At 36.1% G+C, this 22,083-nt stretch overlaps 2 protein-coding genes across 3 annotated transcripts; one reads left to right on the top strand and one right to left on the bottom strand.

Moving 5' to 3' along the window:
• The first annotated feature begins 1,932 nt into the window (after window positions 1–1,932).
• Window positions 1,933–13,031, top strand: LOC131788754 (FHF complex subunit HOOK interacting protein 2A). Of its 2 annotated transcripts, XM_059105840.2 has the most exons (22): window positions 1,933–2,018; window positions 2,190–2,268; window positions 2,403–2,506; window positions 3,608–3,676; window positions 4,156–4,260; window positions 4,584–4,706; window positions 5,713–5,760; window positions 6,432–6,557; window positions 6,827–6,937; window positions 7,050–7,132; window positions 7,240–7,354; window positions 7,844–7,920; window positions 8,321–8,400; window positions 8,703–8,815; window positions 8,947–9,260; window positions 9,347–9,437; window positions 9,542–9,605; window positions 9,757–9,839; window positions 10,285–10,425; window positions 10,749–10,858; window positions 11,328–11,382; window positions 12,036–13,031. In XM_059105840.2, exons 1-22 carry the CDS (start codon window positions 1,974–1,976, stop codon window positions 12,087–12,089), a joined length of 2,190 nt encoding a protein of 729 aa, XP_058961823.2. In that variant the 5' UTR covers window positions 1,933–1,973; the 3' UTR covers window positions 12,090–13,031. The 2 variants fall into 2 exon arrangements, with proteins under 2 accessions (XP_058961823.2, XP_058961825.2); XM_059105842.2 differs by lacking the exon at window positions 5,713–5,760.
• Window positions 13,032–13,093: 62 nt separating this feature from the next.
• LOC131788755 (serine protease HTRA2, mitochondrial-like) lies at window positions 13,094–20,937 on the bottom strand. Its single transcript, XM_059105843.2, has 6 exons — window positions 20,747–20,937; window positions 16,893–17,550; window positions 16,181–16,378; window positions 15,660–15,692; window positions 14,574–14,881; window positions 13,094–14,029 (listed from the first exon to the last, which is right to left on the bottom strand). The coding sequence occupies exons 2-6, from the start codon at window positions 17,484–17,486 to the stop codon at window positions 13,864–13,866; spliced, it is 1,299 nt and encodes a 432-aa protein (XP_058961826.2). The 5' UTR covers window positions 17,487–17,550; window positions 20,747–20,937; the 3' UTR covers window positions 13,094–13,863.
• Between the last annotated feature and the right edge of the window lie 1,146 nt (window positions 20,938–22,083).

The following is a 22,083-nucleotide window of genomic DNA, read 5'->3' as shown; positions in this document are numbered from 1 at the left end:
GCTCTACCACTGAGCCACAGAGACTCTATGGTAAACCACAGGCGGCCCAAGCTCCAGCTGTGAGATGATCATCTTGCGCAATAACAGTCATGGCGGAATTATAAGAGTTTGTATGGGAATATTTACGGCCGCCCTAGGGAATAAAATAACACGTCAAATTCTCAAAAAAAAATACCTCACCTTACTTCTACAACGTAACGCTTGTTATCTGACCGCTTACTTTGATGAAAAGGACGCATTTTAGTGAGTTGTCCATTTCGACGTTCAACAATTTGACAATTTGGGCCATTTTCTTGAAGCTGTTCAAGAATAGAAACAAGGAGACTCTCAGATGTCCCTTCAAATCACATTAAGTCGTTGCTTTACCCCTCCCCCCTCGTTCTTACCAATATACCCAACGATTCCTTCTCACAATTATTAAGCTAGGTTACCCATACAGTACTCCATTCCAAAGGATATTTAAACCACTTCTGTGAAAATTAACCATTGCTTTATCAATAAGGACATGTTTGCGAGTTAACCTTGGTCATCCATAACGCATGCATATCCAATCTTTAAACACACCAGTGTCACGTGCAAAAGAGAATTAATTGTACGGCAAAAAAATCTAGACTAACTGGGTGACTGCCATTCTTACTTGCCGGAACCTAACTTCCTAAATTTGATTGGGAACTTCCTCATTTTAAAAGTTTTCGAAAACATCTTTCGACCATGCTTCTGGAATATACCTATGCAAATTATTGCCGCAGTTTTAAAGCAGCGCGCGCTTAATCAATTAAGAACACGAGTCAATTGTTACATCAAATTGCCAAATTTCTGCGTAGTGTTGACAACTTTCTTCAAGTACCTTTTTGGTTGCATGACGAAGAACATATAGACACTTCTGTAGCAGTAATCAATTGAAAATGGTCTCGACTGTGACTGAAAACAGGATGCAATCTTCGAGTGCTGTACCTGACGAAGACGAAAGCGCTGTCGACAAAATGAAAAGACAATTTCGCGAGCTCGAGAAACGTGCTAATAAATATTTTGATGACTTGGATAAGGTGGAGGAAATGTGCTGGAAGGCTAAGGAAGATATAAAACGATTTCAGTTGAAAGCTGAAGCGGACAAGTAGATGGTGAAAAGAGATCGTGATGTTCAATTCAAGATTTACTCTTCGCTTCAAGAGATGAGTCATAAGTTAAAGAGAATGGAAATCAAAGAGAAGCCAAACACGGAAGAGGAAAAGTTGCCTGTCATGTCTGAAGAGGCAAGGAGAGCTTCACAATCTACAATAACTGGTCGAGTTTGTCACTATGTCAAGATTGGCTGTTTGTTGGTGGTGGATGCACTGGCTGCGTATGGAATGTTTAAATTGACGCAGCCAGTTTTCTTTGGATAAAAAAAAACAAAAAAAACAAAAAAAACAAAAAAAAAACAAAAAAAAACATAAAGCAAAAAAAAAAACCAGAAAACAACAAAAAAAGGAAAAAAAAAACATGGCGCGTTCTTCCATCCAAGCCCTGGCGAAAGGTATGACGTTATAATAATGTTCACTTCTCAAGTTATTCTTATAATTTCAAGACATTGTCAAACAGAGAGGCAATGAAAAGTTAAAAATCATCAACCCGCGACCATCAAGTTTAGGCATCAACCTTGATTTTCCTCCCAAAATGTATCTGGCACCATCATCAGTAGTTGCTAGACTTGACTTTCAAATCTTGGTGGTGAAAGCTCTCGACTCAGAAAATCTCCTGTTTTTCTTTTATGCCAGTATTACTTTGAATGAGAGTAGGCGAGCCCCCGATCGTAAGCACCGAATCAAAACTGCAGGAGAGTAAAAGAGAATAGATGTGTTGTTTTGCACGTTATTGCAGCCCTATGAAATTACTGCAGCATTATGGGAGACTAAGCATGCGCATGTCGAATTGCACCTCAGCTGAACGAAATTCAAAATGGCGTAGTAAATCGATTAGGCAACTACTACAAAATGTTTCATAAAATAAGATCTTTCATCCATGAGGCAGTTGAAGCTGTAAGTCTGTGATTTTAATGATTGTAGAATTGCTCTTGTGGTACGAATTTGTGGACCCATCCGTTGTCTTGCACAGCTAGACAAGAAATTTTGAGCAATTTTCGGAGCTTGTAAACATCTCATATATTCACGTTTAAATTAAAACCTCACCATATTACTGGTAATTTTTAGCTCGCTCCTGACGTTCCTCCTCAAGAAACCTTTGTTTTCCACTGGAAGGCCATCACAAATTATTTCATAGAAGCCACAGGTAAGCCACGAAATCAATGTTTATGTTTACATGGTATACAATCTAACGTGCATATTTTAAAGATTATTACTTTTGTTTGCTTCCATGTATGCGTTTGATTAATTATCAAACGTTTCCTTTGTCATGATTGGCAGATGAGAAGGTTCCAGTGCAATCCACAAATATTCCATATCATTTGGAACAAATGTTAGATATTCTTAAGCATGAGGAAGATGACCCGTCCAGTGGAGGAACTACGGTAAATTTTAGACCAGAAATTTAATGAATTGATCTTTAGGCTAATTTTTTTCTATTAAAACGGATGCCTTAAAAATCCCATTCAATCTTTCCAGGGATTATTGTCATCCCTTTCCCAATTACTGAAGCCAACAAATTATGGTTTCCCTGTAGGAAAACTGTAGATACTCTGCAATACCATGGACTCAGAATTATGGGGATATGCTCATCATGACCCAAAATTTCAGTTCCTCTTTTCACCAATTTCTGATCTTTTAAGTTCTGGACTACTTTACACATACAAAAAGATATGTTGTTAGTCATAGTATTGCTTTCTATTTTATTTGTACACAAAAAGTTTCTAAACACCACAACGGACAGAGACTTGTTTTGGGACTAGGCAGTTTATTAAATGTATATATTCTGTATAATATATCCAATTATATCAAAGGTATTCAATGGATATACCCTCCAGTATTCAGAAATAAATTACAAACACAATTGAAATCAAGAGATGATCAAAACTGCCTATAGTGAAGGCAAACTAAGACTCTCTTAGAGGCTATAAATAAACTTGTTGCTTGCTTGTTTGATTGCTGATAACACGTGCTAAAATAATTTAGAAGCAATATTTTTAAAATTATTTTGAAATTAAAATATGGTGGTGTGGTACAAGTCTTATGACATGCATTATTCTGAACAAATTGCTCAATCTAGGAAAGGACTAATATGTAGACTGCCAGTACCAAGTTTAGGCCTCTCAGTCATCAATATCTCAATTCATTTGAATAAGATTGATATTCACTTAAAATGGACAGAGACACACTCAAACCCAGCTTTGACAATGGTGTTAGTGCAAGGGAAATTTTTACACTTTGGTTCAGATGGGCTCTGTTAGGTTCTTGAGGTTCTGGTGTAAAAGTTTTTTGCAGGGGAATTGAGTACAGCTGTGCAGTGTATATGTATTTTCTTGGACTCTGTCTCATGCAATTTTGTTCTTTTTTGCATTGATTTATCTTGAGTTTGAGTCAGTGATGGGCCATAGGTTTCAATGTATTCTTTTCTGGCAAGTAGTTTTCTTCTTCATTTCTTTGTGACATTTTTACTTTTTTTCCTCTTTAAGGGTCCTTGTCTGGAATATCTTTTGCAGCATAAAATATTGGACACTCTTCACACTCTTGGCAGAGCAGATGTAGGTATCTTATGACATTTCCTTGAGGTAATCTGAGAGAGAGACCTCAGTGATAACTCGTACAATGTATCTCTCACAAACAACTTATGTCAATCTTACCTCTTGGACATCTAAAATCACTAATCATATGGAATTGTTTAAATTTGAATCTTAAAGCCAATAAAATTATGACAAACTGGAAAATCAGTTTTTAAAAGCAAAGCTGAAAACATTCAACTGACCGATCACTTTTTATATGCAAAAAAGAAGTACGGGGCTTTTCACTTGTATAAAAAAATCATGATGGTATTTCTAGTAAGCCTTTTTTGGTAGGCTATAGAATCAACTCAATGCATGGAATCAGTGTAGCTTTGTGTTTCATTATTTTACACTTCATAAGATTAACAGAGCTGACTTATGCATTTTGTTGTCAGTTTGTTACATATTCTTTGGTAATTTCTACCTCCATATCAAATCTTCTGGGATCCTTCATGTTTTAGTGTCCTCCTGGGATGAAACAAAAAGTATTGCTGTTTTTTGCAAACCTGCTGGCCAAGATGAAACAACCTCTTCTACCACATATAAATGTTTATCGTCCAGTTCATGTAAGTTTGGTTTTCCCTTACAAGTTTTTGTCAAAATTAGTGGGTATTAAATATTTTTATATACAACCCTGTGGTATCTGCTTATGTAAGAGTATATTTCAAGCAAAATTTGACTGTCGATTTGTTAATGACAATTATTGTGTTGAGGAATTATCAGTTAGTGTTAGTAATACATTATTTTCCAATTTCTCTTTAGCATAGTGTTTTTTGAAAAAGATATGGATCTTGTATATACACTGTTACAGTAATATAATATATAGATCTCGTCTTTAGATTTTTCGTCTTCATTATTTTCAATTCTATTTTTTCTTTTTGTAACTCAGAGACTAATCAGACTCTGCGGTGAGGTGAAAGCTGCTCCTTCTGAAAATGAAGAAATCCATTTCTTATGTGTTGTATGTGCAAAGTTACGACAAGATCCATACTTAGTGAACTTCTTTCTTGAGGTGAGCTGAATACAAACTCACTCCCTAATCCATATTTGTTATTACTAATGAAGGCAGGGTGCCAAAATTTACTTTAACCCTTTAACCAATAAGAGTGACTGGCTTCTCATTTTTCCTTACAGTATCAGCCTTGAGTAAAACACAAAAGTCATGAGAATAAAGGAATCACTGATCTTAAGAAAATCCTGATTGCCAAACAAATTCTCCTTGTTATTACCGTAGAAAATGTAAAGAGAACAGTGTGGAGAATATGGATGATAATGTTAGGGTGAAAAGAGTCAAGAGGGAACACTTACATGTATATACACCTCATAATAAATATAGTTAATTTACTGCTTAACACATTGCATATGTCCAAGTCTTCATGTAAAGACAGATGAATTATCATGGTAGATTTTTAAAGTTGTCCATGTTTTTGAATTTGATAAATCTCTGAATTAAATTGCTCTCTCTTATCTGATAAAACTCTGGAGTTACATTTATGAGTCAGTATCTTTACCATAGAAATTACATGATAATTAACAATTGTAGTGAGATCTCAGTAAGTTCTTAATGCTGGCAAATTGCTTTAAATATTTTTAAGTGTCTAAAGCTTGGTTTTACATGAAGTCATAGAAATTTTTCATTTGTATTATACATGTATTCTTTGGCTGCTTCACTGAGCAGGCAAGATAAAAAAATCTTGTTTTGTGGTACTTTTCAAATTATTTGGTGTAAACTTGTTTCTTATAATAAACCCTCCTTTTACTAAGCTTGATTGGTTGAGGTGGCCAGATAGTGGCCATGCACAATAATTGTAATTGCAAAATTATTTTGCAAACCTAGCAAATATCTAATAATCTTGAGCTCAAGCTTGTTCATTGACACATATTTCTAACTGTGTCATTGTGTAGCATTCTAAGGGTTTCTGGTACTTCTGATACTCAATGTTACACATGACACTCCACTTTTATCTACATGTATAAGTGATAGGTGTATTTTTTGAACTGTCTTTTCCTGTTCTCAGACAAACTCTACTCCTACACCTTTTTTGTCTTCCCATGCTGGTGAGCCGGTAGGAATGTCTTTCTCTTTATTCTCAGACACCAATCATCCATGGTATATCAGGTTTATCCTTCACCTCCTGGCATACATGCACAAATACTAACTGCTTGTTCTATCATTGTTCTATTATCTTAAATGCATAATTACATGTATGAGTATCACTGGTATATAAAGTAAATGATACATTTGCTTGTTATAAACTAATTTACCCATCTAACAAACTATTTGGGATAATCCCAAGCATGAAACATGTGCTGAAGAATTAAAATGGAATTTTAGAAACTAAGAGTAACTTAGCATCCCATGTAAGGTGGCTAAAATTTTCAAATGACATTAAATACTTCTGTCACTATACAATTGTATCATAGCTTATGGATACAGTAACCCTCAGCTAATACCTTGTTAAAGATTAAACATAAAATGCATTATAATTTTTTGTATGTAAAGTGATTGTTTTACATCACATTTAACTCAGTGTTTGGGACACTTTCAAAATATTTGTGACCTTAAACAACAATTGCAACGTATATTATTCTACAAGTCATACTGTAGGTCTCATGAAATCTGCAGTTTTCATTGTTATAATGAGTAAGGATGTGAGAAAAAGAAGGAGGTTTCTCAGCGCAAACTTGAGTTAAAGTTGAACCATATAAATAGAAGCCTATTATTGATTCTTTCCAGGCACTAGCTTCTTCTCCAGCATCAACAGCAGACTTAGATTCCATGTCTGGTCCAGTGAAGGCCCAAGGACGTGATAAACCTGATTATACACTGGTTAATTCTCTACTTAACTTGTCAAAGAGTGAGGTAAACATCAAACTTTTGAACTTCTTTTTTTTTTTTTTAATTATTTTGAAATTACTTTGTATTCTCTTCTCTGATCCCCTTGTCAATCAGAAAAACTTGAATGAATAACTACATTGTTCTGGTAAAAAGACACAAATTCCTTGTATACAAATTTTTAATAAAGCTTTACACCAACTCTTCTGTACTTTGTTCAGTGCTCATCTTTTTTTCATAAGCTGTTTGCAGCACATTTTCATAACAAAATGTTACTACTGTTTGTTGCATTGCAGGATAGTAGAATAGCAGTGAAAGCTTGTGAGGGATTAATGCTATGTGCCTCCCTTCCTGAGGATCATGCAGCTACTGTAATTATCCTGTACACTCCATTCTGTGAAGTTATGGTTAGTTCATAATAGACTTTTTTGCAATGTGTTATGCTATATTACATCTTTTGCTCTAACTTTGAGACTTTCACCAAATGTTAACATGATAATTATTTTCTAACCATTTCAGGCAGACAGACTAAAAGTATTATTTGATGCCTTGCCAAAAACTATAGAGCCACTGGATATTTCTGCTGTTGCTGCCAAATGGGGGTAGGTCTTTGACTTCAGTAGCTACACAAAATCTATGACTGTGACAGGGTTCCTAACTAGAACAGCTTGCATCATAATTATTAATAACATCTTTTATTTTTGGTCAGGCTTGACCATCAGAGTGATGATGAGGATGTTTCATCATTCCCTGGCAAGAGACGGTTGATCTCATTTTTTTCTTGGTTGGATTATGTGGATCAACTTTCCAAAGAGGCACACAAGGTTTGTAAGCAAAACTGAGCACTTACAGTGATTTCTTTTAAATCATGAAAGCACAGTATTAAGTGCAAACAATGTCTATTTCAAGGTAGGAAAAATAATATTTAATGCTGCTACAAAATCTGTGCATTGTTTTCTAAATTTTGTTTTTCTCTGATAGTGGTACTAATTAGCAAGTAGGATTATCAATTTTTCAAAATTTCTTTTGCCACAGTGTGTATTGATCAATAAGCTAAGAACAAGTAGCCCAGATTTATAAGATGGTGTTGAAAAATTTTTGTGTAGTTTTAAAGCTGACATTTTAGATCCATAGGCATGAGATCCTTAGATGATTCCTGATTTTTACACTGGAGATAATCAATGTTTGTTGTGAAATAATTTTAAAAAATCCATAATTTACATGGTGATCCATCATTGGCTAGAAAAGAGTTGATAACTCTCATGATTTGTACAGTATGGTACTAATGCATCTGTATTGTTACTGTTTTATAGCTTGTGGCCAAAGCTTTAGCAGTAGGTGTGAGAGAACGTTTTCTACAGACAGTTATTGAGCCAGGTCTCATTCAACAGTGAGTGTTGTTTCGCTCAATCCTTTTGTTCAAAATTTGAGGAAATTATTTTTATAATTATAGTTTCAAAAGTGTGTCAATGTTAAGAAGTTACATAAATTAATTTGTGTAGTGTTTGAATACTTATTTCAGTCACTACAACTGTATTAGACTGAGGTGTTGGAATTGAATCAAGTGAATGTATTTCAATGAGAAATTTTGCTACTATACTTTTACCAAGGTGGTATTAATAAAATTAGAAAGTCATGTTTAATACTTGTGTAAATATGTTTATAATAAGCTAAATCCAGCATGTGTATTATAATCATAGGGTCTTACTTCATACATGTACATCAGATGTGCATTGTAAAAACATATGGAGCAGGCTGTGCTAAATCTTTGTATTTTATTTCATTGTTAGATCAGAGCTTGGTATTATCACTACGACAGCTGTGTTGAGGAGATGTGTGAAAGCTCTCACTTCACCTCAACTCCTACGAGGTATCTCCTCATACTTGTACTTTGAGAATTGTGGATATTACCCTCCTAGCATTGGAAAAACTGATTGTTACAGACTGAGGAAGTTAAAGAAAAAGTGCTCCTCAAAATTTATTTTTTCTTCAATCCATTGTTTGTAAAACCTATAAAATGATTTTACTGTGTTATGAACTAATAAGGATAATTCTGTCTACTATAGACATAAACATCAGGTAAGTAGAGCTGTAGGTAGCCTAAGATAGGTGATCACTAAGGTAGTTTTGCCACATGAATTTTAATCAGTATTTTTCTATCTTTTTCAACAGAAATGTGTATATTTCTACTTGGAGAGGAAACAACACCAGAAACTGCATTTCATGCTGGAGATCATAAATTACGGCAGACACTTATTGAAAGATGTGATCACTTATCTGATGAGGCATGTGGATAAGATGTTAAAGTCAACTTTCAAATTTTAATGTTTTTTGTTTGCCCTATGGGCTAGTTTATTTTGATAACCCAGGGTATTGAAGCTGCCAACTCCTTCCTTGTTTCATTATCTATTTTCAGGTCAGTATAGAAACACTAAAATTGTTTGAGACATTACTCGACAAACCTTGTGATATGATTCTAGACAATCTTGTACTCCGAAACCTGAAAACCAGAAAGTATTATGCTGCGCCTACAGTTACCAATGGTGATACAACAATTCACACACCAGTGGTAGAGAGCCAAGCAGAAATTTCACCAGCTACAACTCCTGTTAAAAAACCTCCACCATCGCCAACATCACCTTCCACCCCTCCACTCACTCCAGATGGGTTAGGACCAGGACAGATTGGTAATGATATTGACAGAGAAGAAGTGGAACAAGTTGTAAATAGGTACATTAAAAAAAATCTATATGGCAATAGTATTTGTACAGATTTTCACAACATATTTTTGTCTCTATTAATGGTTTCTGTAACAGTTTTATTTCCCTAGTTCCTGATGAAATAAAAACATCAGCACTAATTGGTGATGCAGGCTATGACACATACTTGAGAGATGCCCACAGACAGGTAAATAGTTGAAGTTACTTCAATTGCATTATGTTTCTTTTTAATTACTTATCTGGAGAATCCCTGTTTTTTTTTTTCCTTAGTTTTCTTTTTCTTTTTCATAGTGTAATCAGCGTGCTTTACAGACAGGTGCATTTGGCTGGCCCTCAACTCCAGTGCCCCCTCATGGTAAATTGCTCAAGTTATCTCAACCTATACTGAGTTTGTGTGTTCATGAACATGTATATGTGATTATCTTTTATAAATAAAAGTGCAATGAACTTTTCTATCATGTACTAATTGAGATTTTATTTAAAGTTTTGACTTTTTTTTTTCCAAGATGTGGAAGACAGCAGAGAGAACTTTTACGAAGGGGCATTCTTGAGTATGCTCTTCAAGAAACTACAGAGACTGTTAGATCAGGTATTTTATTAAATTATTTATATTAAGTACATCGAGGTGGTGAACAGAGCTTGAAGATAGTGATAGCTAGTATGAAGCAGATGTACTTGAGTTCAACATTGGATGTAAGGTGAAGTGGGTTCATTGTGTAATAGAGGATTCGTACAGTGAGGAGGTATCAAGGATATCAGCCATCTCATCCCTCTATGCCAAGAAAAATTGATAAATATAAATCTATATTAATTAGTTGAACATCATGGCATGCCCCTAGATGCAAATGGTGACCCCCTACCTGACTACACATCCTGTGTTAGGAAGAAAAAAGAAGGACACTTCTAGGTTATAGCTTTTACAGTGATTGTAATGTGTAAGTTTGTGGCTACTTAAAATCTGTGTTTAGATTGTTATTTGGAAGTAGGTGTTTTGACAGATATAAAAATAACAGTTAGATTCCTTTTTTTGACAGCCATATGACGTGAACCTCCAGGTTACAAGTGTAATAGCATTGTTATCACAGTTCAATCATCCTCAACTACAAGAATTCCTACTGAATGCTTCCCTGCCTCTGTCACCAAACTGCCACTCTCTTCATTCAACTCTTCACAATGTGAGTACTAGAAGGTATAATGTATATTTGAAACTTTATGATCAGTCAAATAATATTTGAACTTGATTTGTGTGTCTTGAAAGTCAGCAAAAAAGTGAGAAGTCTTTTTATCCTCTTGGTTTTCTTTACTTGTAATTTTTGGTTAATCTTGCCTCTATCTAGTTTGCTTTCATGATTTACTAAACATAACCTTTTCTAAATGTTCAGTTAACTTGAAAGTTTCATGTCTCATCGCAGAAGTTAAGAGGAGAAATTAAGCTGGTATGATTTTTGTTTTAATATGAAATAATGTTCGTATTACTCAATCCACGTATTATTTGTAGGTTGTTCAAGATCTGAGAGGCAGAGTACAAAGACTACCCAACTTTCAGAGAAATGTTGTTGCTATTAGGAGACAACTGATGGGCCTTGCCACATCACCTGACCATAAGAGGTACACAGCCTATGCATTTTAACTCCTAAGAGTGACTGGGATCTAATCTCTCCTTACAGTATCACTGCTGAATCAAAAAGTAAGGTCAAGTCATGAGAATAAGGAAAATTATCAAAAACTTTAGAAGCTCTTGATTTTCAACCAAATTATCCTTGTCAGTACAATAGGAAATTTAAGAGAATATAGATATTGATGTGAAGGTGTAAAGGGTTAACTTGTACAGAGTAGCAGTATGTTATACTGGCGGCCAAAACTTATTCTTTCATAAGCAGTAGAAAAGTTATTTTCATTTTAATCTTTAAAGAGCCAAATGTTAGCTGTGACCATACTTGTAACAAAATCAAATACTACTTTTCATAATGCTCTATGATTATAGTGTAGTCTCTATTAATCATCTATGTCAACAAGTTAATTTACTGAACCATTTGGGTTGATATTATTTAAACAAACTACTGTTATCATTTTGTAGTCTCAGTGAAAGCAACCTCCTTGAAGCTGCAATAGTACTAGAGGAATTTTGCAAGGTGAGAACATGTAGAAGAGCATACATTTCTGTAGCATTGTTTGTAATGTTTGGAAAGGCATGGGGACAAGAAAAACATATATGGCATGTTTTCAATGATTTTGTTCTTCCTTTTGTCTGATTTATGTGCAACAGTACAAAGTTAGTGAGGAATTTACCCTTAACCCTTCAATTCCCAGAAGTAGTCAACATGTAACTTCTCCCTGTAATATTCATACATTATTCAGCAAACAGGTAATGAGAATACTCAAACTTATCAGGTAGTAGTTATCCTGGTCTAACACTGAATTCTCACAACTAACTTATGTAAGGAAATGTGTAGCAGCTAGAGGGGAGAATTAACCATCAGATCTTGGGATTTAAAGGATTAAATACCCAAGATCCAGTAAGCAATTCTTCCTTCTAACTACCATTTATTGCTTTGAGAATTAGACAAACAAATGTGGTTTAATTTAACTAGAACATTTCATGTTGCCACATATCTGTTCAGAAGTAGATCACAGATGACCTTAAAATGTGGTGAAAACCCAAAAAATTGGCTCAAGGTACAACCAAGTGTCTCACTGATGCAACCTTCCCACCTTAGTTATGAATAAAATGAATACTGTCATGTTAATCTTCATATTAATAAAATAGTTCTACCTTTTGAAACAGGAATTAGCGGCAATTGCATTTGTTAAAGCAACAGAGAGGGTACAAGGCCGATGACAGGATGACTAGTTGATTGCATGAACACAGTAACTTGTGTATATCAATAAATATAGATCTAGATAATATATTTGTGGCTTTATTGTTTGGTTCCCTTTTAATGGAAAGATATGGGACCAACCCCATGGATTTGGGGATTTATAAAGTTACAGGATATGTTCAGGGGGGGTTTACATTGTAATGGCTTTTTTTGCAAACTTAGGTAACCAAGAGAGGAATCACCTTGAATTTATTAGAGTCTACACATAATTTCAAATGAGTTGTATTCATTTCAGTAATAGTTACTGAAGTATGTTTGAAGTGTGTGTATACCCCAGGGCTGTTGGATTTAGTCTGCTGTTTCTGTGGGTGTGATCTTAACAGTAGTTGTAAAGGGATTATTTGTCTTATTCAAATTGATCATCAAACATTTATCATGTCTTTTTTGTGGTTGTCTATGCAACCCGCAGAGAGTGATAAATTAAGACACATCGTATATGCACCAAAATGATTAATTTTCAAGTCATTTAGAAGGTTCAAATTGGCTCAAAAAGAGATATTGAATTCCAGAAATGTTATACAACATCATATTTTGTACATTGGTTTCAAATAGTGAAAATTATTTCTATACTTGGTTGAAACATTCTTGTTGTGGGGATTAACAGGTACCAGTAATATATTTTGCATAATGTGGTGTAGGTGATCCATAATTACAAACAATGCAATTATTCCTTAACACTTGGATGAGGCTAAAAAGAAATAAAATGGTAGCTAATAGTAATTGGGAGTTGTCTACTTTACAAGGATTTTCTGGAAATGGAAAAAAGATGATGGTAAATTTTAAGTTGTTGAGGAACTAAGTAGCAGTTTACAAAGAATCCTCTCTTCAGTATACTTAGGAAGTCTAAAGGGAGATATAAATTATAATAACACTGCATACTTGTCATCAAACTTTATCCTACATTCTTAATTTTAAGTTTGGTTTTATTCTCTTAAAGGTGAAAAAGTTGAAATATTTAATAATAGTATTATTAAAAAGATTATCTTGCACACATCTTGCAACTATATTATGTACTTCAACTGTTGGAGATATTTGTAATAAAAATGTTTACCGGGAACAAGACAAACATGTGTGATGTCTTTTCTGTTTTGCAACACATTTTTAGCAAAAATGTATACTATTACATTTTCACATGCACAACTGTACATAGAAAAAGTATGCAAAACTCAAGATTCCAATCTCAAGGAAGTCTTTTGCTGTGGAAACTCATAAACTTTGGATTCATTTATTGATCTTGAATTTGTTTATTGAAAAGGTGTTCTAAAATCGCACTTTGAGTAGTGGTAGAAACTTCCTGCTCTTCTTTGATTAGTCACTCTTCCTCCCCTTGAATAGATCAACTTTCTCCCTTTGGTAGTGAGAAGGCTTAAAATGATACACATTTTAAGATGAGGCACCTGCTTTGAATTTAGTTGTCTTCTGCCTCACAATGCACTACCAAACACATTGACCATGTGTGACAGCTCATTCCCTCATAATTTGCTTTTTATTTGAATCAGAGCGCATCATTTTACCAATTTATGGTAGTTTTGAAACTTCCTCTAGTGAGTTTCTGGAACTGGTTGACAGGGAGTGAGATGTGTGAAATTATGTTGCATAGTTGGTTATCCTTTGGATATTTTCTTGCACTGGGCTTCCTAAATAGACAACTTGTGAAGTGAAGAACTGTAGGAAATTTAATATTAATCAAATTTATTATGTGCCAAGGCAGGTGTAAAAGCCCTGAACAAAAATTTATCCCACAACTTCAGGTTCAAGGGTGAACTTGAGATGCTTATCCCCTCTCTTTACTTCAACCTCAAAGGTTTCTCCTCTGTTTACATGTCGGTACACTTCTTTATTGGACACTATTTTGTTGCCATTTATTTTTGTTATTATATCACCAGGTAGCACACCAGCCCTGAAAGAAATAATTAAAACCATCTTAAAATCATATGTATCTCAAGCATTAGTCTAAAATAAAATCTTTGCCTTCATCTCCAATTGTAGGTAAAAAAGTCTTCCTGGTTTATAATTGAATGGTTGAGAGAGAACACCTATTCTTGAGTTTTATAATCCCAGAATAACAAGCACTGCAACTAAGTGAAAGGTGAGTTGGAGCACAAGAAGTTCAAGCCATAGCACCTTTCCTAAAATGGCTTCCAAATTAAAGATGAATAATTTTTAAAATACATGATCTGGATATTGTGTTCTGACCAATGTGCCTCACTATATCAAATAAATTTGTGCTTCAAGTCCAACAAAGATGGTATAGTTCTCAAAACCCCTGACTGTATATCCACGGTTCCATAATTCCCCATTTATTGTATTCCTGCACTTTTGCAGCTATGAAGTCACTATTTCACAGCTGAAAAACAAAATCAGGGTGCTTATTCAGAAGCCAAGTTTCCTCAGCCACAATTTTTGGAGAAGGATTTAACCCAACAATTTTTTCAAAATCCTACCTATGTGCTGGTGATCCATAGTTAACTTGTGGAATAAACACTCCAGATTTCACTTTATTGAAACTTTGGTCCCTTCGCCGCAGTTGCTCCAGTATCTGTGGAGTCAGTGTCAACATGCTGACACCAATATACCAGCGTTCATATGGAGCCAGTTGTCTCTTCAAACTTTTGTTCTGTGCGAGTTTACCACTCTTAAGTCTCTCTATTGCTTGTGATAGAAACTCTTTAGCAGTGTCAATAGGTATGGAAAATGAAATTCCACTTGCAAATCTTACAGTTATTGCATTGATCCCAATAACATGACCATCCTAAAACAAAACAAAAGTCTTGTCAGGAACTGGTATCTCAACTAACAGTAAAAAATTATGTTATAAATGCAGTGCCCATTCAATTTACCTACAATGTAAAACCATCAGGCATGCACACAAGGTAATAAGTTTGTTGAAGTGGTGAAAGGTGGTTGCAGTAATGAGTTTGTGGAAATAAAGGTTTGCACTTGGAAAATAAAGAAAGATTTGGTGTGCCATAGACAACTACAAAGTGATTGGGGACAAGGCTGTGTGTGTGTCTAAGAAGGAGGTGTAAGATAAACTGTAATCTCCTTAATAATAATATGAAGAGCCTTGTAGTGATGACGCTTGTAGTTTACATTCTAAAATTTTAATCTATCTTCTGTTTTACTGAACTACATGTAGAAGCAAAGGAAACGTTAGTGAAAAAGAAAAAAAAACACCATGACTATAGAAATATTCATGTTCATTCAGGTCTGCAGTTGGTTAGTATACATAAATGAACACAAAAAGGATTCAATAAAGGGTAGTAACATAACCATTATAAAAGAGGTGGAATGGTAGAGTTTTACCGACATGACTAAATGATATCATTCTACATAAAACAAAGAAAGACATGGCTTGAAATAGTAATTAACTTCCTTTTAATAAATATGACCATCCATACAAAGCCAAGTGAAGATCTCTGATTTAAGGTATAAAACAGGGAACAGGGAATCTTATTGATATTATTGTTCATGATCTTAAGGATTCTTCCAAGATCATCAAACTCTTTTCTCTCTGTCTTCATACACACCAGATTAACCAGAGGTCCTCCTGAGTTTCCAACCTTAAGAAAGAAACAGATTCAACTTAAAATCAGGTAATTTAGTGTTAACAACTGGGTTGAAAACGTAAATTAGCCACCGTAAAGAGTAAAAAAGCTGACGTTTTGAGCGTTAGCTCTTCGTCAGAGCGATTAACGAAGGGCTAACGCTCGAAACGTCAGCTTTTTTACTCTTTACAGTGGCTAATTTGCGTTTTCAACCCAGTTGTTAACACTAAATTACCTGCTATACTCTCCCACCGACGCAGCACCACAGTTTCTTTAGAAACTTACCCCTTCATCAACTTAAAATCAGCCCAATAATCAAAGTGTAAATAAAATTTGTATGGCTCCTCAAGGCTTCAAGCTCAACTTTTTTCAAAGTCACCATTTGACCACCTAAAATCCAAGAAAGGTTGCCACAGTGATTTAAGAGTAAAGTGATTACAAAAAGTTGAAAACAACATCATGTACTGTAAGTAAAAACTTCCATTTGCTGGAAATCAAATTACATTTATTGCTGCATCTGTCTGGATATATTCCATCTCTGGGTTTGGAAGTCCAATCTCTCCACCTGCACGATGCACTGTACTGACAATCCCAGCTGTTATAGTGTTACTGAGCTGGAGAGGGCTGCCCATAGCTACAACCCACTCTCCTGGTCTAATTGTAGATGATGAACCAAGGGTAAGTGTTGGGAATTTAATATTCTAGAATAAAGATGAGAGAGCCTGCATGAAGTGTTTAGCTTATTATTAAAATATTCTGGTAAACAAACCTTACATGTTTGTTTGTTTGTTATGTTATCACTCTGATTGGCTGAAAAAAAATGCAGTTTCCAGTTAACACAATGCAGAAGAGAGGTTATTCAGGCCAGAAAAGGGTAGTAAATATTCAGTTGGGGTCTCAACATAAAGAAAATTGTTGGTTTGATTGAACACAACTTTTGTGGCCAAGTAACACATATAGAAATTTGCAGGGTTAGAAATTATTATCTAAACATTATATCAGCCCACTTTGCCGCAGCATAATTTATTATGTTATCAACATGTAATCACAATTTTTCATGTGCAATTTGGAATTAATAAGCACTAGTACACATTTTAAAAGACTGCTGGCCCTATCAACTCATGCAATTTTGTTTGTTATTGAGAAAATTTCTTGAGCTATTATCCACTAAAAGCAACGCAACCCTAAAAATGTAAATTTTTGATAAGTTTGTACCTTATCCGACTCTAGCTGCACGACTGCCAGGTCATTTTCAAAGTCAAGATCTACAACAATGCCACTAAATTCCCTTCCATCCTTTAGCTTCACAGTCACTTTTGCAGCGTTCTCTACGACGTGTGCATTTGTCAGAAGCATACCGTCCTCAGTTACTATAAACCCAGAACCCGAGCTAGTGGGACCTGTGTGTCCCATGAACCCGAATCCCGCGCGTCGTCCCGTGATTTCTATGTACACAACAGCGGGTGCAGCTTTTTCCACAGCGTCTGCAATAAAGTTGAACGTTGCAGATCGTGGGGGTGATCCAGAATCGGCTGAATTTACCCCATCCTGAAATTTTGTCTTTGCTGCAACCGTCAGGCTACGATTACCAGCCAGTTCATTCTCTCTGTGCTTGGATAACAGATATCCAAGGGAGAAACCAACAGCTAATGAACCCAATAAAGTCCAGGGAAATCGTTTACCCATTTCTTTTGTTTCTATACTAAATCTCCTACACAAAGGACGAATTTCTCTCTCTTTCCATCGATGTGAAGGCCACAACACTTCTCGACATTTAGGCCATCTTCTCCACATACCCTGAGCCGCCATTTTGATGAAGAGTATCAGGAACCACTCTTCCCCGGAACGATTGCGTCAAGGCGGGCCCTGGGAACTAAGGAAAAGTCTCACTAGTAGTTGCAATAGTAGATCTTTATTTAAACTCGGTTAAGAACCTTCAGTTATACTAATAGTATTTTAATTACAATCATCTCTAAAAATTTAAAATAATTATAAAAAATGATTTACAAGATTGCCGAGTGGGAATCGAATGTTTCAAGTGCGCGGTTGATTTCCTTCTTAAACTGCCCAATTGATCTAATCGCCCTAATATTCTCCGGAAGAGAATTCCACAGTAAGGCACCGCTATAGCCAAAGCTACGTTTCAAATAATCAGTGCGCGGCTTGGGTAAGTTTAACTTACGGAACGAATCACGTAAGTCATAGTCTGTGTGTTGCTCACTGAATAAATCATGCAAGTACACTGGGGCTAACTCGTTAAGGGATTTAAACATCATTATAGCTTTCTGCTTTCTTCTTCTTAATGATAGCTGGTCCCACTTCAAAGTTTCAAGAAGCAGGCTTGAGTTTACCTCACAGTTGGCTTGTAGAATAACCCTAGCTGCTCGGTTTTGCAATTTTTGTAGTTTCTCACATAGATAAGAACTCAATCCATCCCAAACGGGGGCACAATAATCGAAATGAGGTCGGATTAAAGCGTTATATATTTGTACTGCAGTGGACTGAGAAATGAGGGACCTAATGCGCCTCAGAGCACCTATTGCCGAGGATATCTTTCTGCATAGTTCTTTGATGTGATTAGAACATGAAAGTCGGTCATCAATAATTAAACCTAATGATTTGGCATGCTCAACCCTGCAAATTGGGTGGCCATCTAATTGGATATTAATCTCACTACAATTTTCTGCAAGGAACTTTTGACGAGTGGACCATCAATAGCATTTAAGTAACAAAGGGAATACATTACAAAATTGTCTCAAATACATCCACCATTGTATTTTCCCCCTTCACTTCTTCAGCGCATCTATTCGAAAATTGGCCGGAAACGGACGGAGTGCGCGGCACAGGCGCCTATCAGCGATTACTCACGGCAAACAAAAATAATAATTCAAGAGGACATGTGCCTACAAAATGTCTCTCATCTCTCTCGTGCTCATTCGGTCGGCGTGTATGTACTTGGGTGTTATTTATCCCTCACCGCCTTTCGCACTTTGTTTTTTTTCCTTTTTTGTATGGGATTTTAACGTCATCCTGGCTTCTGACACGATCTCGGCGATATATCCTGAAGGGGAAACCACAACTGAGCCACACCAGCGATGCAATTTCCTGTTAATTTTTTTTTTTAATTTGATTTATCCAATTTAAGTCTAAAATTGATTTTAAGTGTAGAAGCCACCAGATTAAAAAAGGCACATTCAAGTTTTAAGGGGAATAAAAATAAAAACGGAACACGGAAAGTGATAGACATGAAAAAGGGAACGGCGAAGTGAATGTACGTAACGGATTCAAAAGTCACCGCGAAAGTACTAAGGGTCTTGAAACGCAGTAAAACGAGCCAGTGTAATACAAGAGAAAAAACCTTCGTAACAGCTACCAGCCCATCAATCTTTTCAGCATTTTTCATTTCTATCCAAAATAAGCGAACTAGTGTTTTCGTCAAGAGTAACTTGCGAACAGGCCCTCATTATAAGTGCTTTGGTACGAGTGTTTCTTCACCCGCCAGAAAGTATCCGACGACAAGAGGTCAGCAAGGGGTCTAGCACTTTAAAAATAAGTCCAAACCCCTCCCAACTCGTCTCAAATCTTGCCGCTGGCGGAAAAACGCGCCGGCTAGCCAGCCTACAGGCTTGCTCGCTGGCTCTCGAGTATATCCTCATCGAAAAAGAACTTAAAACTCGGAGGCGGAGTATCTCCAGTATGTTCACAATCCTCGGGGAAAGATTATCGCAAAAGAAACATCTTCCACCGTTGAACAATAAAAGGTTATCAGTCAAAGAAAGCAAAAAGCCGATTACCAGTACCCCTGGCACTCGCTATAATTTCGGTTATTTCAAAACGACAACCTTTAAGTTAAATGTTATTTTATAACCCTCTGAAAAAGCTGCTTTCTTAGGTGAAAAAGAAGCCATGGAAATATGATAAAAATGACAAGAATAAGAGCTCTTGTCGTAGGAAGTTATTCCTTCTCATTGTTGATATCTTAACTTAAATTCTATGGAAAGGATGCAGAAGGTTCACGGGAATAATTTTTTTGGAATAAATTTTTTGGACCCTGAAAATTTTGAGTAGTTCCGCTTGATCTTCTTTTCATCAAGTTACCAAAGTTGCGACAATGAAATATTTTTCTGGTATTCACAGTGCGCGAACCACCATGATAACTATTTTGCTTGCGTTCATTATTGACTGTTTTCAACTTTGACCTCACGAGTAGACAACCGTCACAAACGCTTTGAGTGGGGGAGGAAATTTAACAAATTCTATTAACTCTTCTGTCGACACACGCGTACATGCCCTCCAGAAAACTAGAAATTATCAAAGTGGGAGATATTTGCCGCATGGAATTTTGAATAAACCGTTATCTAATTTCCATTAACTAGCTCAAGAATGTAATCCAGACAAAGTCAATTATATTCAAAACCAGGTTCACTGAAATCGCCACGGGAATTGAAATGACTACGACTGAAAGCCTCTCTCCCTCCGGAGGTTTTCCCTGTAATTCCCATGACTGTGACTGAGGCAGAATTTCTCCTTAATAATATCAATACAATATTAAGCAGGAAAGTGATGGGAATAGAGATCAATTAAGGAATTATTAGTCGATCCAATACCAAGTTCTATGAGCTAACATTGTAACAATTGCATTGCAGACAGTAAGGAGAATTACTAAATAGACCTTGGGAGAGAAGGGGTTAACAAAGCCTTCTCAGTGTCGTCAATAGCCTTCTCTTTGACCACTCATTTAAGGTTTTACTTTTCAATATATGTTGGTGTCAGTAATTTTGCACAGTGCTGTGCGCGGTCTTAAACCAACTCCATAAAAAGAATAGTTGACACTTTGTTGACACATTTTTTTCATCAGTTGCAATCACCGCAGGATATCGATAATCCTCTCTGAATATAACTTACGAAATTAAGAAAAATTGAGAATAATCTATCTTAAGCCTTAGGGTCCACTAAAATAGACCATCGTATTTAGTTTGGAAAATAGAGAACAACTTCCCTTCGCGCTGCTTTAAAGGTCAAGGAAAGTCTCACGTATGTTCAAGTGGATCCTTTTCTCTGATACTTACTGAGTCATCAAGGTGTTATGCAGTCACGTATCATTTATTCCTCCAGTAAACATCCTCAGAGATTTTACCCAATCTTGATCTCTGAATGATAAGAAAAGAATCGATTAAAGCAGAAGTACTAATTCATCCGTATGGCTCGGTAAAACAACTAAACGTTTTCCATGGGAAGTAGTAAATGGCCTTATCAAGAACTGGCCCAAAACCCAACTTCCCTATCTGATGAAGGGCTAACTCGCGAAATGTCAGCTTTAGAGACTCGTTACGATGGCCAATTCACATTATCATCTCAGTTGATTAAACCAAATTATCTTTGCTATCTACAGTTTGGTAGTATAAAACGGAACAACGCATCATTCTTCACTGTTTTATGTTCCATAACCATTTGTTACTTATCTAAGGAATTTTTGTTAACTGATCCTGAAAAAATGCTCCACGAATTTAACATTCTTGTGAAGAAAATAAGAAAGATAGTAAATTTTAACTTAAGCCGTCGAAAAAAAGAAAGATTTTACTGGTTTTGTCCATCGCGTGTGACAAGTCTGAGTCCCCCCCCCCTCCCAAAACCGGGCTTTCGACCCCTTCTCATTATTCTACTTCATTTACACGCACAACACTTTCGTTTTGATACGACCTTGCCATCGGGTATCGCGCTCCTATGCTTTACCACTGAGTTAGAGAGAACTCGATTGCTATAGGTTAGCTCATTTATTATCAGGTTCATACGTTCCAAGTGTGTGGGGTTCGATTCCCCAACGAAGTTGGTGTCTGGTGACCCTCGGTCTATGGTGAACCCAAACCTACGGCATTGTAAGTTAGCCATGGGTTTGATCAGACTTGATGTACGGCAGACATTGCACCGTCCTCACGAGAGCTTGGCCGTTCACCTCAAACACACACACACAAGAAAGGTTCAAGCGTCCTACATAATGCAAGAAACAGCAATGGCATTCCTGTTGCGCTCTGTTGCCTAAGGCATTGTAAGTTAAACCTAAGGCATTGTAAGTTAGCCATGGGTTTGATCAGACTTGATGTACGGCAGACATTGCACCGTCCTCACGAGAGCTTGGCCGTTCACCTCAAACACACACTCACAAGAAAGGTTCAAGCGTCCTACATAATGCAAGAAACAGCAATGGCATTCCTGTTGCGCTCTGTTGAGCACTCGAGATGTTATCGATGTTTTTTTTTATATATTTGAAGTGTTATTGATGAAGAGTTTATCTCGGAACTATCATTTCTTCAACCAAAAGAATGTCTGGTAGAGATGGTACTATTATGCTATTTATCTCTTTCTTCTGGGTGGGCGCCCCTTAAATCGCGATTGAAAAAATGTCGCA

The sequence above is a fragment of the Pocillopora verrucosa genome, chromosome 1 (genome assembly GCF_036669915.1).
Source record: "Pocillopora verrucosa isolate sample1 chromosome 1, ASM3666991v2, whole genome shotgun sequence".
Lineage (NCBI taxonomy): Eukaryota > Metazoa > Cnidaria > Anthozoa > Scleractinia > Pocilloporidae > Pocillopora > Pocillopora verrucosa.
Note: the sequence above shows the minus strand (reverse complement) of the source record. Positions and strands in the feature narration are given on the sequence as shown.

What these genes read in the sequence shown, in the direction of transcription:
- LOC131788754 (XM_059105840.2), top strand. Translation starts at nt 1,974, where the DNA reads ATGTTTCATAAAATAAGATCTTTCATCCATGAGGCAGTTGAAGCT. An exon ending in TCCATGAGGCAGTTGAAGCT is followed by an intron (nt 2,019 to 2,189) that starts GTAAGTCTGTGA and finishes GGTAATTTTTAG; the next exon opens with CTCGCTCCTGACGTTCCTCC. An exon ending in CGTCCAGTGGAGGAACTACG is followed by an intron (nt 2,507 to 3,607) that starts GTAAATTTTAGA and finishes TTCCTCTTTAAG; the next exon opens with GGTCCTTGTCTGGAATATCT.
- LOC131788755 (XM_059105843.2), bottom strand. Translation starts at nt 17,486, where the DNA reads ATGGCGGCTCAGGGTATGTGGAGAAGATGGCCTAAATGTCGAGAAGTG. An exon ending in GAGGACCTCTGGTTAATCTG is followed by an intron (nt 14,882 to 15,659) that starts GTGTGTATGAAG and finishes GTTTTGTTTTAG; the next exon opens with GATGGTCATGTTATTGGGAT. An exon ending in TATGGATCACCAGCACATAG is followed by an intron (nt 14,030 to 14,573) that starts GTAGGATTTTGA and finishes TATTTCTTTCAG; the next exon opens with GGCTGGTGTGCTACCTGGTG.